The following is a 17,226-nucleotide window of genomic DNA, read 5'->3' as shown; positions in this document are numbered from 1 at the left end:
TCCGGCCCCTGGAAGCAGAGGGCAGTGGGCTCAGGCTGGAGGGAGATTCAGGGACCGTCTTCAGGGGCCACTGGGCCTCCTGCATGGCTCAGCATGTCAGGTCCCACCCAGTGGCCTCGTGCCCCCTCAGAACTCCCGCACCTGCTTCTCCCCTTCCCAGGTGAGAGAGGCCTTCATACCTCCCGGCTGAGGCCTTGGTCCGTTTCCCTGAGACCAGGAGAGACCAGAGGTGATAGGAAGGGGAGAGAGGGTGCCAGCCGAGGGTCCGACCAGCACGTGCAGGCAGACAGACAGGCAGACGGGTGCCTTCCTCTCTTCCTTCGGCTCCTGGCCTTTTCTTTGACCCAAGGGTTGACAAGCCCTCAAAACTGCCTTTGGTTTCGGAGACAAAGCATGCCTGCCTCCTTTGGGTGCCCAGCCTGGGGGCAGGACCCCGAGGGGATGGCCACGGCCCCGTGGCACCCACGGGACTTGCGTTATCATCTCGCTCTTTAGCCTTAACCCAACGCTCTCAGACCACGTTACTTAACGGAGTCCCTTTCCCCAGGAGCAACGCAGGACCCACTCCTTGGCCTTCGGAGAGGTTTCCGTGAAGGTGGGGCTGAGGTTGGAGGTGGTGTCATCCGGGGAAGGGTCATCTCATGGTGGCTTCCGAGGGGGCGTCACCCTGCCATGCCCCGCAGGTGGAGTGGGTGGAGGGGTCAGCCACCCGGCGTGGGACCCTCGCTGGTGGGGGTCGCTCAGGGCCGCTCAGCTGGACAGGACGCTGGGTGGACAGCTGGGGCCAGACCCGAGAGGCCTCAGTGCTGGCCGAGTGGCCGACCCGTTGGTCTGAGGGCTCTTGGAAAGATGGGGGCTGCGGGTCAAGGGAAAATGATGCTGGGGGGCGGGGAGCCATCAGGAGGCCACTGTGGTCGTCCAGGCAGGAGATGACCACCCCCAAAGGCGACGAGGATGACGCTGTCATTTTGCTACTTGTGCTGGCATGATTCTTTGGGGTTTTAAAACAAGGTTATTTTTCTGGGAGAACCTTGACAACAGCTATGACAGGAAGGACCTGGTGCATGAGGCCGCAGAGAGAGTACCAGTGTCTCCCCTTTGATCTACAGCCTCGCTGGAACTGTCACCCCTCCAGCAGTGACACCTGTAGGTGCAGACATTGCCACATGGGATGCCCACGTGTCAGCCAGCCAGGCGGCAGCCTCGGACCAATGCCGGGGGTGGACGCCTGCTGACAGTTTCCACTGTATGGCGGCATCTGTCCAGGCTTGGGAACTGCGCCCTGGCCGGTCCACGCTGAGGCTCCTTCTCTGTGCCTGTGTTTCAGACCACCAGCTCTGGTGTCTTCTGTTGTAGAAATGGCAGGGAACACAATTCAGACAACTGAGGATGACTCAGAGGGGAGTCTGCCGGCGGGAGAAGCACAAGACTGCAGGAGGCTGGCCTCGAGTACAGCTCAAGGGACCCGCTGCCCATGTGTCCCTATTCCCAGCCCATAGGGGGTGATGTTCCAGAGGGGAGTTAAATAAAGCTGTGCATGAGTGTTAACCAGAGGCCAGCGGATGGGCCAGGACAGTGTCCAAACACACTCTCACCAAGACAGTTACTGCTGACCTTCGCCCACGGCACAGAGTCACCTGGTGTCAGCACCCTGAGATGGAATAGGTTGCCAAGTGTCAGGAGATGAGGTATACATCACAGAACACGGCCCAGGAAGGGAGACGGGCGCACTACACAACACAGTCAGGCTGCAGGGAAGGACGGGACTTCTGCAGGAAAGGGTCTAAAATTGGCTGAAGAATTCCATGATCCTGGACCAAATCACATGTAAAATGTCAAAGATTCGAAGGACTGTTGGGCAGACGAGGGATGGAGATCACTGTTGAGAAACGAAGGCCAAGTTAGGGGCAAGAACATGCATTTGTCTTGGGGACCTGCTGTGTGGGCAGAGTCCTAGGGTGGCCCCAAGACTCCCACCCTGGGGCACACATCTTGAATAACCCCCTCTTTTGAGAGTGGGCAGGACTCCAAATAGGATGGGGGGCCACCCCCATGTCGGTGTGACACCATGTTATGTAAGATTGGGTCTCATATATAGAGATTCTCCCACTGGCTTTAAGGAAGCCAACCTATTGTGGAGGGCCCACCGTGGAGAACTTGGGGACCCCTGGGAGTGGAGAATGGCTCCCCACAGGCCTCCAGCAAGAAAGGGGAGGCCTCAGCCCCTGCCCCATGGAATGAACCTACCAGACAACGTGACCGTGGGGACACAGGTCCAGGGAGGCTGGGCTTCCATCAAGAGTGAGTCTCACAGTCGAGGGAATGACAGTCATCAGGGTCCTTCTTTGGGAAGAGTCTGTCTCACAGACAAGGCTGTGTCCACCCACAGGCAGTGATGGGCCCCGTTTCACACTCAACTGTCCAGACTTCCCTTCTGCTCCAGCCTCTGTCGCAGGTCCCAAGCCCGGCTGCCCCTCTGTCCAGAGCTGCCACCCTCCTCTGAACTTCCAGAGCATCTGTTGGTGTGGCTGTCAGGTTATGTGATGACGTCTGTTTTATCACAAATTACAGTCATTGGGGAGATGGCTCATCTTGCCTTGTATACAGATTGTAAATTCCTCTGGAGGCAAGGACAATATATTATTTTTTTTAAATATAGTTTATTATACATCTAGAACTCCAAAACTTCTCAACTAACTGGTGGAATCAGTTATGTGACACCAATTCTTAAGAATCGTTGGCCTTCCTTACAAAACTAGGACCTTGGAGGGGTTTACAGGTCTCTACATGGTGGATAGATGCCCATCTGATTGGGCTGTATTGAAGTTGGCCATTCCTTCTCTCCATATCCACCCTAGTGCTCACGTGGTCAAGTGTCAGCTCTCGAAAAACAGAGAAATCATTCTGCCCTGATGCTTTTCCAGAGCCCCTACCCCCAATCCCTGTAACGTGTCAAAATTTCACCATGTTTTTAGTCAACTGAAGAAAGTCCCTGGGTGGAGTTTGGGTCACCCTGCCTGATAGAAGAGCTCATGAGTATTAAAAAGGGCTTTCCTTTTTATTACTGAAGATAGGAGTTGTCAAGTTTGAAAAAGCATTATGTTATGATGTACAAAGCAAAGCACAATTCCTATTGAAATAATATCTCTACCAGAAATATTCTAACCTGCTCAAAGTAAGAATGTGAAGGGATCTTGGTTTTGTAAACTGCCCATTGGCTTCACCTCCCCACGTCCCGGGAGTCCCTCCCCTGCCCCGGCTCCTAGATACACATGACATCTGGCTCTTCTTCCCCCGTTGCTCTCCAGACAAGGCCCTAGTTCCTAAGTAGGTCTGGGAGTGTCCTGCACATCTGCTCTGCCCGTCTCTCCTGCGTCTTCCCAGCCCCTCTTAGCCTCCTTCATCCCAACCATGTTCCACCCTTGTAATCCCCACATTCCCCACAGTTCCTGGAGCCTGGCCTTCGCTCCACAGACACTTCCTCCTGAACACCTCCCAGACCCTTCATGGGCCCAGTTCCAGCACAGTCATTATTCGAGACAACTTCTCCCCAGGCCCTTCTCTGTGTCCCCTTGGCTCCTGGGCATGTCTCTGGAAGGACGCTAATGCCCCCCAGGAGATCCTGAGTTATAGCTTTTCTGCCTCACCCTGGACCGTGGGCCTCCTTACGTCAGTGGCCTCGATTTACCCAGCATGGGGCCTAAGGCACAGTCAATATTTGGTCAATGCTTTTAAATGAATAAATTAGTTTTGGATGACTTAAATGTTTCACTGCTCCATCAGCTGAGAGAGTCTGGATCAACAACATCCCAGCAGCAGTGAGCTCACCCGGCACCCAGGTCTCCAATAAGAGGGACCAGGGCTTCTTGGGGAATGCTGATTCTAGGGCCAAGGTAGGAGCGATATGAGATGACCCTGGAGCATCTTGAAGGGCCCAGAAAACAAAATGATGGGGTACGTCCCAGGGACACAGGAGCCAACTGCAACGGCCAAACCAGGAGCAGATCGATAATTATGTTAGATTATAACCCAAAGTATGAAATAAATATCCATGAGTCATATTGATATAAACAAATGATTGACCAAATAAGTAAATGGGAGAGAATGGACAAACAGCCCACCCAGAAGAATGCCAAGGGACTCCTACAGATACTCCCACCTCAGGAGGTGGAGCCGGACCCCTTGAGTGTGGGCTATACATTGTGACTTCCCTCCAAGGAGGACAGCATGGGCTAGGGGAAAAAGAATAAATTCATAGAGGAAAGACCTCAGCTGGTCGGTCAAGGTCAACGTCAGCTCTGATAAGTTACATTGACAGTATGGACCTTGATAGGATGTGACAAGAAGGGCACATTTTCTGGGGTCTTCCTCCCCAGACCCACAGCCCCGGTCGAACCAAGAGAAAAACTGAGACAAATCCCAGCAGAGGTACATGTCACAAAATACCTGACCAGTACTCTTCAGAACTTTCAAGGTCATCGAAACCGAGGAGAGTGAGAAACTGTACAGCCCAGAGGAGCCCGAGGAGACATGAGTGATGTGGTGTCCTGCGTGGAATCCTGGGACAGTAAAAAAAATTAGGCAAAAACTAAAGAAACCTGAGTAAGGTGTGGACTCCTGTTAATAATAGTGTAGACACATGTAGCATAGTAACATTATATAGGAAGCTGGGTGTGGGGTAGACGGTAGCTTCATAATAGTTGTGAAATTTTTCTATAACTCTAAAACTATTAGAAAGTAGGGTAGTTTGTCTAAAAAGGTGACCTACCTAAAAAAGGTTTAAATGTTGATTAAAAATCATTTGAAATTGTGCCAAACTCTGATTATTTCTAAAACACTGTCCTCTGTTACGACCTGCGGTGTCCTGAAAAGTTTTCCAAATACGTCCTTTCACAATGTGGCATTTCAGAATGTCCCAGCTTCACGGGCGTAGCTGGGGTTTTAGATCAGGACGCACGGCTCTGGAAGATATCCAGGGAGGAAATAGTGTCATGAGTCTAGAAATTCGATGTTCAAATGCTCTAAATATTGATTTTCTTAAAAGTTTGACAAGTTGAACACTTTTAAACGATGCTACATCCCTCAACCCCTGGTTCCTTAGTGCTGTGTCTCACCATTGATCATTTCAGTGTGACTCCAGGCTCAGCATGAGATGCTAAAAGCAGCTCTATTGACTATCTTTCTTCAGGTGTCAGCGTTTTCTACCTGGGAGAAAGAATTACATAAAATCGTGTTTGATCCACGCTATCTCCTGCTAAATTCCGAGGAGCGGAAGCAGGTAAGGGGGTAGGAGGTGCGGTGATGGACTCGAGGACGCAGAGCTGAAGTGATGCTCCGTCCTGAGGGCTCTGCGGACGAGCAGGTGCCTGTCACCTTTGCCGTGTCAGTGGGGAAGCCGTGAGAATTGATTGCTGGCCTGTGAGCTTGTGAACGGGAAGAGCTACGGGTGCAGCGGGAGGCTACCCTGGCACCTGCTCTTGGCGAACCGCCTGGTCATGACCCCATGAGACAAACACAGAGGTGAAAACTCAGCTTTGGGGAACATTGACCACGTCCTGGGTGACTGTATTAAAAAGACTTAAGATCTGATATAATAAAAGTGAACTAGGAGAGGGTCCAGGGAACAACGGTAGCAAAAGTAAAGGATGGACTTTTCTAGAAAGTGGGTCCCCAGAAAAGCAAGAATGGATTAGAGATAGCTGGCCCGGAGGTCACTTTAAATGGACACTTGACAGGGGTCCGCCCTGGCTTGTTGAGAAGTCAAGTCACGGAGCCAGAACTGTCTCCCGGATTAAGCAGACAGACAGAGGGATGGGCTGTGCTGACCGGTGGGGACACTTGAGCTTTCACAGCCCTGCCAGGATCTGGTGGCTCCTAGAGCACATCCAAGAAGGGCCCCGAGATAAATTCCAGAAGGATCCAGATTCTGCGTCTGCATCTGTGTTCCCGCCCCAATCATGCGTCTCCCTCCCTCTGCCCTCTGAGTACAGAGCAGATACATGTGGAAAGTGGGCGACCAGGCGCCACCACTGGAGACACAAGCCCACGAGGGTCATCTCACCTCCGATGTCGTGGCCCTGGAGGCATCCATCTGATTTCAGACAGTAGGGTCTGGGAAAGCCCGGGCCAGGAGGATGGAAAGTGCAATTTTATTTTCAATTCTGTCATCAACTCGTGAAATTCCCTTAGGTGTAGACCAAGGGGCTCCATGCAGGCCAAGAGGGCGGGGCCTCGCTTTTTGTTTGGGTGTTTTATATCTGTTTTCCCCACAGCCGAGGAAACTCGGTGATTTTAATCATTGGTAATATCTCACCCTTTTGTTGCCCTGTTACAAATCACAAAGTTCAGCTCTCCAGCTGTGACCAGAGAGAAGCCCGTTTATTTTGGTGACAAGATCACTTTAAACCGTAACAGATAAAGGTCAGCACAGCTGTAGACTCTGTCACTGACTGTCGCGATCAATGCTCTTCCATCTCTAGTCCATGGATGGTTTTAGAGGCCATCGGCCTCTTTAAAGGAAGTTGAAGAAGTAAGACCCTTCCCACCACACCCCCGAGAAAAGCCGAGCTGATGATTCAATGCTTAAGCCCCGTCTCTCAGACGTCAGGGAGCTCAGGGCGCTGTTTGCCTGGAATGGACCAGGCTCTTGGGCAGGGCAGGGTCTCCTGCCCTCCGGGTGTCTGGGGCGGGGTCATGGCACAAGACTCACCCACGGGAGCAGGGCGGCTGGACTCCCACAGCCCCGGTGAGAGAGACAGGCGCTGACCGGGAGGGGCCGTGACTGCCAGGGTGCTCTCGGGGCAGACAGATCAGACTAGAAGGTCAGCTCACAGCCAGAGCCCGCCGTTTGGTGGGGGGCCCTCAGACGTCCCTGTGAAATCATACAGAGGAAACATCAGGCCTGTGTTCATACCACAGCGTGGTCCCAGAGCCCCACAAGGAGGAGGAAGCAGGCTCCCCATAGCTGAGGCACTTCAGCACCAGAGAGGCCTCAGATTAAGTGCCTGCATCGTAAGGGAAACCCCACCCCAGCAGATCGACAGTGTTGTGGTTTCTGAGAGGCACGGGGCTGAAGCTGAACTGATGAAGGAAGCAATATTTGGGCCCCGTTCAGAAAACACAGTCCTATTTATGAATGAATTGGGCTGGCAAGCACCAGACGTGGACTCTGGGTGGGACCTACTGTCACATAGTGTTTGTGGGAAAAGCCGAGGCTCATGGTGTATGCATTGCATCCATCCTTCCATGGGGTCTGCAGGGGAGACGTGAATGAGCCGAAATAGAGAGCAGGGGTCCTGGGAGCGCTCATCAGACCTGTTTCTATGGTAACAGAGTGTTGCATCTTATTTCACTAGAACACGCCATGACGAGATAATGGCCAGTGGTCTCTCTTTTAAAAAGTCATGCCCCGTTTTGAATAAAACTGGTGTAATTTGTTAAAGAGGAGGGAAAATAAACCTGTTACATTAAATTATAGCGGCATAAATAAAGCAGCAGAGCAAAGGCGGAGGAGAGAGCAAATCTGATTAGAGGGATAAATGGTTCCAGGCAGAGAGAGAAGAAGGCCTTTCTCACCAGCTCTGACCCCACCACCAGCCAGGGTTTCTATCCAGATTTAAAATTAATAGAGCAAAACTCTGACTAATGATGGACCCACACGCTTTTATCTGTATAATAACCCTACATTTACCTTTTTTATTAGCTTAAATTATAGAAGAACTGGGGAGTTTACATTACCACTTGCCTTGAAGGTGAAACAAGCCAATCGTTCTTACTCAAATATATGCGCGCGCTCTCCGGCTAAGGCCTGTTCCTGAATATTTCATTTCGCTGGTGATCCTTCAGGAGGCGGGTAGCATTTTGTATTTATACTCCTGTAAAGGCTGGCCGTGACTGAAATGCAATCTGAAACCATCAGGCAGAGCCGGGACACCCGTTCTGCAGGGGAGTGATGGGGTTTCGGCCAAGTCGCCACTGCCTGGTTCCATGTCCTCGGCAGGAGGGCGGGAGATTCCCTGAGCTCTTCGTCAGAGTCCAGTATCTGCAGTGGCCACCGACTGGGTTGGTACAGAATTGCTATTCATTGGCCTCATAGGATCAGATGTGGGCTTTTTGTTGATCTTCTTATCTGCGTTCGTACACACATCTAAATCTTCTCCAGTTTATTCTCCTTTCAACGTTTTCGAGGCTTGGAGAGCTTTGGGAATGAAACAGCTATCTCCACCTCCCTTTGGCTTTAGTCTACAGATGACAATTTTCTGATATTAGAACAATGAGCGGTCTTAATCCAAGGCAGGGAGGCTCACGCCACGGTCTACTGCAAAGGGTGATTCCCTGGTGGCATTTTGTCGTGTCGGCTGCCAGTACCCAAGAGAAACCTTCCCAGGGTCTTGGATGGATTTGCCTACCAGACAATATCCATACCCTGTGGGCTAAGGGTCTGGTTTTCCTGTGGAGGTAGCCTTCAAAGCCCACTCTCATCGAGCTGGGGAGGGGGAGTGCAGTGCCCGGTGGTCGGGTCTCCTCACTGGGTGTTTCCATGACACCAAGGAGAGGCTCACCTTGCCCACAGGAGCCCCTGGGGAACCAGACCCTTGTTCACAAGTGGGTCTTCTTGAAGACTAGAGTGTGGGAAACCAGAGATGCTGGGTTGACTTTCTTTTCACAAGTTCAAAGTCATTTTGGAGACTCAAATGCCAGTTACATTGCCACAGGGATTACTAGAACAAAGTACAGACTCTCACGTGTCATGGTACCGCTGGCCAGGATGTGAAAGTCGGTGAGACAGTGCGTGCAGGTAAGTGGTGCTCAAGAGGCTCCAAAACAAGAAATATCGGAGCACTGGAGCTGGAATTTCCAAACTGTCCACTGGTCCCGCCACACCTCTAGAGAGGGCCGCCCACTCAGACCCAGGATTTCCAAGCAGGCTGATTCAGCGTTTGGCCCCCAGATGGTGTCTGGACGTGGAGAGGCGCACTGGCCTCGTGGGAGAGCAGGTGTAATTGTCCAGACACTTGCTTTCACGGAGAGGCCAGGTTAAAGGCTCTGGTTTGTAGCTCCAGCAACTGTGAAAAAGACAGGCTTATCTCAGATTCTTGCTGTGTTTTGTGTGGTGTTTGAAGCGCAGGAGTTCATTTCCGATACGCATTCTTGTAATAGTTCTGTTTTGTGTGTGTCTTAAGATATTTGAACAGTTTGTCAAGACAAGAATAAAAGAAGAATACAAGGAAAAGAAAAGCAAATTGCTGCTGGCCAAAGAAGAATTCAAAAAACTTCTAGAGGAATCTAAAGTCTCACCCAGGTATGGAAAGTGAGTTAAGGCCAGGCGATTTCTGGGGCTGGGAATTTACCAAATTTTGTAAGGGGTCTTTTAAAGTCAGTTTGGGTTAAATCATGTGACCTATGTTCCATAGACATGAAATGTGTAATTTTGGAGCGGGAAGCCCTTCTCCCCTGTGCCAGCTGTGAACAAACCTCCCAGCCCTGCTTGCTAACCAAAGGCACCCCAGCAGCTCTGTCCACCTTACGTGGTGGTTTTCCACAGGTCAGCAGCCCTGACTCCAAGGCCACAATAACTCATCAATAGGTCAGCCCTCGTGAGATGGGGCCTAATTCCCCTGATCTAATGATGGAGGAGTACAAATGCAAAACAAACGATACACAGCAACAGCAAAATAAACCCCACCAGCCCCTGGGTTCCACACGCCTGGGCAGCTGTCCAGCGTGTGAAGTGAAGACGCTCCACACCAGCAAAGGGCCCGAGTGAACTTGGCTGTCAACCTCACCAAAGATAATCAGGCATTACTGCCATGAAATGCAACAAACTAATATGAAGACGATGTTAGAAACGAGAAGAATACATAAGCTGAACTCGACTTTAAAATTAACTTTAATTGACATTTAAAAATTAATGCAAGAACTATTTAATTATACAAGTATAACTTTTATGAGTGAAAAATGGTTGATTTTGATGTATTTTTATTTTAAATTGGGACCTTACTTTTAAATGGACATTTACACATTATGATTTTTAATAATAAGGCTGCCATCATGCATTTTTAATAATGCATAAATAAATCATAGTTAAATGAACATTAATTGATGTTTGCCTTCCGTGCAGATGTAGGCATCTACATTTTGATCAATAATTGGTTAATTCATTGGCCAATAATTGGATAATATAATTTAGTGCTGGTTACATAGGCCTCAGAAAACTTCTTCGACTATTTAACGGATAGATACTTTCTGAATGGGAAAAAAATTCGCATGAATTATCCCCATCACCAAATGCTAACCTCGGAAAGCAAATGTGGGCCTAACGATTTGTAAATTGTGATTTTCTATGAGAACTCTGGGTTCTAGCCGTGGCTTTGCTCTGTCCCCCCAGCTGGTGACCCTGGGTGGGAAGGGGAGAGTTGGATCTAGAGCCCCTGCCTCAGTGCACAGCAGCCCTGCCCATCCTTGGCCCCCGCTGCCAGGTCAGGCACTGGACCTTCACAGCTCAGGTGTCTTGATCTGAGGGGGTGTAGCTGCCCTGCCACCCGGGCCACTAGGAGGATGGTGTGTGGGGCTTCATGGCAGATCCTGGAGAGCTCCCATCATTACCACTGGTGCTGTCTGTGTCCATCCATTGGTAAAATGTTAACAAGAGCCAACCTAGTCCCCCTCCCATGAATATGTTATGAAGGCAAAGGAGAAATATTCAGAATGTATTCAGCAATTACGAAAACGATTACACACACGGAGAAGGAAAATCAGTGGTAGAAATGAAGTTACTCTTCTTTGAAATTAGATTTAATTGCCTGCTATTTGTTAGAAATGTACACTGGGCATATATTACTTTTATAATTATAAAACCAGTTTTTATTTCAAACGTAGCTAATTCTGCGACATTTCAAAACCCTCTTCAGGTCTTCTTTACATCCTCTTCCCGCCATTTCGCAGGCATCCACTGGTCGCCAGCGGGCTCAGCACAGGCGTCCTGAGTACTCTCAGCCCCACCTCCAGTCATCCTGGCTCTGATCCTAGCCGTGGGGATAGTCCAGGGCCAGATCCCAGCCCTGCCCAGCTCTCGGTGTCTTGGAGAGGGGAGAGGAGCCTCCGGGGACCTCCCCGTGGGCTGGCGGACTGGTGCTCTGGCCACAGCGGCCACCTCCTTCAACTGCGGGTGGCCACGTCCCCAGGGGAAAGGGAGATGCAGTGCAGGTGACTCAGAGGACTTCCCCAGGCTCACTGGACGGTCCACCAGGGTCAGCAGTAAGCCAGGCTGTCCCCTTGGGCACGGCTAAAGGGTCGGAGTTTTCTTTTTTCTTTTCAGGGATACTTCTATTTAGAGGTGCCCAGAATAGGACCTCTCTAGAAGGGGCTCCGCCCAGCCCCTGATTGAAGATGCTCAGGCTCCCCCTAGACACGCGACCAAAATAACAAGCCCCCTGTGTCTCTCAGCATCTTACTTTTCCCAAGAAGGTCAGTGATGGAAGCCCAAATAAGTGTGTGTTAGTCACACCTCATGGCAATTGTGAAATCATGGAAGGAAGGGAGGGAGGGAGGGAGGGAGGGAGGTAAAGACGGAAAGAACGAACAGAGAAAGTTGAAAACCGGAGAGAAGAGTTTTCTCTCCTCGGGAAGCGTCTGGCACGCTGAATTCCGGGGTGTGCAGGGAGGAGAGCAGTGCTTGGTGAGGAAGGAATGAGACTCATCGTTTAGTGACAGCAGTGAGGATGGGTCTACTAATTATTCATCTTGTCTCCTAACAGCCATGTCAGTATAATCTTGTTATTCACGTATAAAGAAAGAACCATTAAGTTATAATAATTTAATGCAACAATTAAATGTCTGCAATGGAATATACATTTCTCCACGAAGGGAAATAGGAGGAGCAAGGGGCCTCCCCCGGCACAGGGCGAGCACGTTTCTGCTCACCCAGGGGCCCTCCTGCAGCTCCAGCCCAGCTCTCTGCAAGCAGAAGGCAGGCGGAAGCGTCTGCCGGAACCTCCGCTCTCCCCTCCCGCCCCCGCCCCACCGCCTGGAGCCGCCCCAACCACCGGCTTCAAGCTCCGGCCTGGGAGAAGAGGAAGCCATGGGGAGCCGCTGCTGGCAAACTGCAAAGCCACATCCACTCCTCTGCCCTTTGAGCTGCCCCACCCGCTCTGGCCTGGCCTGGCTGGTGCACTGAGTTTCTTACAGGGGACTCCCTGGCCTGGCAATCATGGGTTCAGTCAGTATTTGGGTGCCGAGCACACGCCGGCCACTGGGCTTAGACGTTTGGGATGCTCCATAGAAAACAAAGCAGGTAACACACTTCTACTCGAGCAGGGAGAGGCGAGTACCATCGCACAGTTGAGGCTCATCGAGATGGTACCCAGTTCTCTGACCCGTAGATAGGACGAGTTTCCCTGAGGAAGACAGGCTGGTCCTGACATCTAATGAGGAGAGGGCTTCACATGGTGAGCGAAGAAATGAGGGAAGGGTGTGCCAGGCAGAGGGAACAGCATAGGCAAAGACCACGGCAAGTTGAAGCACAGTGAGAGTAGTGGACAGAAGACCTGTGTGGCCGGAGCGGTGACGGGGGCGGGGAGTGAGAAGCTCGGAGTGACACCAGGCCCGGGAGGCAGGTGAGGCCAGGCTCATGCCCACGGGCCGGTTGGATGCAGAGATGGGCAAGTGTGTGAGTTACGTGGCTCAGGCCCCTGCCGGGCCGAGTGGGGAATAGCAGCCAGTGGAGGGAGCAGGCAGGTGGTGTCGGAGGCCCAGCGCTGTTTCTTCTGCCCGTCCTCGTGCCAAGGGTCCTGCTCCCGGGTCTGGAAGAGGGAGCTCGCCACCCTGAGCTCGGGCGGGAGGTACTCAGAGCACCAGGACCCGCTCTTCTCCAGGAAGGGGTCTCAGGATGCTTTTGGTCTTTCAGGACCACATTCAAGGAGTTTGCTGAGAAGTACGGCCGGGATCAGAGGTTTCGACTTGTCCAAAAACGGAAGGACCAGGAGCATTTTTTCAACCAGTTCATCCTTATTCTCAAGAAACGGGACAAGGAAAACAGACTCAGGCTACGGAAAATGAGATGAGTGTGTACAGATGCCATCAGGCTGGGCGTGGTGGAGGCTTGGCGGACGGGCACCCACGCAGCCAGGTCGGGAGCCCCAGGGGCCGTGGGCTTCGTTCTCAGAGGGTTATTGTTTCATATTGAAGCTCTCTTTGGTACAACTTTCCGAGTTTGATGCATTTCTAATTGCCATGATATGTTGCTCCCTTCATTGCTTTAATTATGCAAATTACTTGTAATATAGACAGATTCTAAATCTGCTGCAGGTTTGTACCTCAGCAGAAACAGACACCATCTCTAACCATCTCAAGGTGTTTTCGTGAGTCGAGCTGATTATCTGAAACTTTTCTGAAAATCTTCATGAGTTCCTTCCATCCTTCAGGAGTTCTGTGGTGTTGGGACGTCCCGGCTCGGGTCCCCGGGTCTAGTTTTCTGAGTAGTAGTTTATAGGCTGTTCATCACCATAGTGACACCTGTGACCGTTGGACACATGGACCGTGGACCACCTACAGGTCAAAGGGCGATCGCCCCAGCCCCCTCCGGGGACATCGGGCCTGGGGAAGGGGGCTGTGCTTTCTGTGGGAGGTCCTACTTAAAAAAGAATTATTTTGTACAAAATCATCCTATTAATATTTAAGTTATTTTTCTTGTATGCCCAGAGTTTGCATGAGATTTTTCTCACCATCTTTGTATAAAAAATTAAAAAATTTTTTGAATGAATAAATATTTTAAACCAGTGTATTTTTGTGGCTTAGACTTCCAACACAATCTTAGGCAACAAAACCGTGTCTCAGCTAAAGGTGCTCTATTTGGAAAGATTCATAAAAATATTTACGATTGCACGTAAGGGCTGTGATAGTACTACTCAAATAGAAATCTTGCTTTTCAAATTACGAGTTCCGGGTGGAACCATACTTGATAGAACTCCAGCTAATTAATTGCATTCTGTAAGTTATTGAACATCTGTCTATAGATTTCAGGTTTATGGAGTCACTATCGGATACGCTGTCTTTGTCCCCAGCTCACAGTGGCACCTCCTCCACACCTACCTTTTTTCTCATCAGTCAGTTCCCAAAAAAAGAACACTTTTTGCCACACATATTAGGAGGGAAGTGGGCAAGGAGGCATTCTCTCTTTATTGGGGTATGCACTGGTCTTAATGTCCGTACTGTTAACTGGTTACCTTCTATGCCAGTGACCTCTGTGGGTTCCGGAGCTATGGCTCAGATTCAGACCATTACCCGGTGGGGCTGGGCGTCTGCGGCCATCAGCGCTGCAGGGATGGGCTCTGAGATATATATGCCACTGGCAGATCAGACAGGGTCCGTCAGGAGATAGAAATCCCCTTGTAATGTGAAGGGAGGAACTGAACAGGAAGGGAACTGGGGTGATGAGGGCTGTGAGTAGAGACAGGTCTGAAGGACATGGGAACAGCAGAGGTAGGAGCGGCCATTCACACCCCCTGCCCCGGCTCAGACAAGCTTCCCCACCAGTGCAGAGGTCCAGACACAGCCAGAGAGGGCACAGCTCAGCTGAGCGGACTGCCAGGAAGCCGACGGGAGCCGCTGGTCAGCCACCCTCTGGGGGAAGGTCGCCCTGTGGCCATGTCTCATTACCTGCACTCTGCCCAGAACCACCAGGAAAGGTGTCTGGGAGGGGAGGCTCTGGCTCCCCAGCCCTTGGGAGCTGCAGTAAGGGGCTTCCGGGGACCCCTGGGGCTTCGCACAAAACCTGTGCTCTCTCCTGCCGTCTGCAACATCCATCTGCCAAACCAGCTGCTTGCTTCTGGCCCAGGGTGTGGGGAGGTGCTGACCACCTGACCACAGAACACCAGATGTCTGCAGCCCGAGTCGCCCTCCATGAACTGCCGTCTGATACCGCAGCATAACACCAGATGTGCACGACAGCGTCGTTTAAAATGAACGACTACAGGGCTTCCCCGGTGGCGCAGTGGTTGAGAGTCCGCCTGCCGATGCGGGGGACGCGGGTTCGTGCCCCGGTCCGGGAGGATCCCAGATGCCGCGGAGCGGCTGGGCCCGTGAGCCATGGCCGCTGAGCCTGCGCGTCCGGAGCCTGTGCTCCGCAACAGGAGAGGCCACACAACAGTGAGAGGCCCACGTACCGCAAAAAAAAAAAAAAAAAAAAAGATCTACTGAAACCATAATGAAATGCACCTTTCATACTGGTCAATTATAGTAGCAAATTATATTGCTTTCCTTTGTTGAAATGCTTTCTTTGATTATATAAACTACAGAGTTGGGCTTCCCTGGTGGCGCAGTGGTTGAGAGTCCGCCTGCCGATGCGGGGGACGCGGGTTCGTGCCCCGGTCCGGGAGGATCCCAGATGCCGCGGAGCGGCTGGGCCCGTGAGCCATGGCCGCTGAGCCTGCGCGTCCGGAGCCTGTGCTCCGCAACGGGAGAGGCCACAGCAGTGAGAGGCCCGCGTACCACAAAAGAAAAATAAATAAATAAAATGAACGACTACAGCCGAGACCAGGCCTCAGCCGTTCTGGAGGCATAAGAGAACCCACGGCCCCCTCCGGTTGCCTCTCCCCGTCTACGGCTTTGCCTCCTGCATCCGGAGCATCACCTAGAAGGTGCAGCCTGGGTTAGTGATCTAACTCACATGCCGCTGGCCCCAGCCACGAGCTGCTGTTTACCCCTCGCAGCCCTGGTCAGGAGAGACCCCAAAAGCACCAGTGGAGGGAGAGTCTCTCTGTGGGGAGCTTGCGGCCGTTCCAAGCAACCGTTCTGGAAATTGCGTCATCCGCTGCCCCAGGGGGAGGTGGCCCGAGGAGGAGTCCACGCTGCTCTGGGCTGGGGTTCGTGCGACACCAGTGGCTGGGGTGATGGGTGATGGTGAGGTCACCACAGAGCTGGGGGTACTGATGCCCCACGAGCGTCACAAAGAGCTTTCAACGCCAGGTGGGCCAGGTGGGCAGTCCTGCAGGATGTCAGCCGCGTCCTCCCCTGGATCCTTGCTCCGTGGTCCAACCTGCAGAGAGACTGCGATGCTGGGGGTGTGTGTGTGAGTTTAGCAACATTGCTGTCACCGTGGTGTAGCTGTTGCCACAAGAGGTGGCCCTGAGTCCCCACTGCAGCCCCCTTCCAGGCAGATCACGTGGATCCTCCGGCTGTTAACGGGCCAGCAATTTCTCCTCGTGCAGAAATGAATCCCTAAGATGTAGATTCCTGTCCTGCACAAAGCGCTTCCGCCATCATTACAGTCCACGCTCTCGCGGGAGGACTTGTCTATCGTCCTGGCTTCCCACAGAACGTCCTGTTGACCACGGAACTATTTTTAAGGGAAACAAGGCAACACTGGGCTTCTGCCCACCAAATTCACTGGTGCGACCGTGGGTCTCATCCCCCGGAAGCAGCCGGCTTGATGAAGTGCTGGACAGCCCGCTGAAGGTGTGGACACAGTGCCACTGGAGGGACAGACCCCGTGAGGCTGGGTGATTCTCACAGGAGGTGGTGAACCCGCGGCTGGGGTGTGGGGTTGTCTCCCCGTGCCGACTGCAGTGGGAGGGGAGGGGGCAGGGCCCCCTCTCAGTTACCCACGCAGGGAATTCTTACTCCCATTGCCCACAGCTTGGTAAGTTTGGAGGGCCTGGTGCCCAAGGGCAGAACCCAGCGCCTTGGTTCTGCTCAGTTAGGCACAGTTAGTCAACTCCTCTTGGAACTGAAACTGTAACGGGGAGGAACAAAGCTGACTCCACATTGGATCTGTTTCTTTTACTTTAACCTTTGTATTCTGCTGCTTTTGCTACAAGTTAATCACTAAAGGAACGTTGCCTATAAGCTTAAGTTATACATATCTTAGTGCTTAGAAAGACACAGGCACCTGATGGCCTGTAGGAAAATTTCTAGACGTTTTTGCTTTTCACCCAAGTATTTGCAAGCTTACATTTTAGTTCACGTAATAATCGTGATTTTGAATCTAAGAAAATTGAATGGTGTACAGTTGTAGATGGAGAGACAGATCATCTCTATGGTTGTCTTTATATCTACATCTAGATTTGCACCTATCACTTATCAATCAGTGAGCTGCAGGAGGGGAAAGGGCAGCTAGGGTCTGATCAGACCAGCCCTCAAGCAGAAACACAAGTTTCAAAAAAGCTGGTTTTTCTTTGTACATGGACTATATTTGAAATACTTGCTCCTTTTCAGGCCTGCAGAAGTAAT

General features: G+C 51.6%; 1 protein-coding gene across 1 annotated transcript in view; it reads left to right on the top strand.

Annotated features, from left to right (window-relative positions):
- The window catches only part of TCERG1L (transcription elongation regulator 1 like), a 204,091-nt gene extending 190,989 nt beyond the window's left edge, over window positions 1-13,102 (top strand). Inside the window, exons 11-13 of the mRNA XM_032608658.1 lie at window positions 5,189-5,278; window positions 9,183-9,301; window positions 12,905-13,102. Of these exons, the coding sequence (XP_032464549.1) occupies window positions 5,189-5,278; window positions 9,183-9,301; window positions 12,905-13,061 (366 nt within the window). The 3' untranslated portion in view covers window positions 13,062-13,102. The remainder of the gene's footprint in view (window positions 1-5,188; window positions 5,279-9,182; window positions 9,302-12,904) is intronic.
- The last annotated feature ends 4,124 nt before the right edge of the window (window positions 13,103-17,226 follow it).

The sequence above is a fragment of the Phocoena sinus genome, chromosome 16 (genome assembly GCF_008692025.1).
Source record: "Phocoena sinus isolate mPhoSin1 chromosome 16, mPhoSin1.pri, whole genome shotgun sequence".
NCBI lineage: Eukaryota > Metazoa > Chordata > Mammalia > Artiodactyla > Phocoenidae > Phocoena > Phocoena sinus.
Note: the sequence above shows the minus strand (reverse complement) of the source record. Positions and strands in the feature narration are given on the sequence as shown.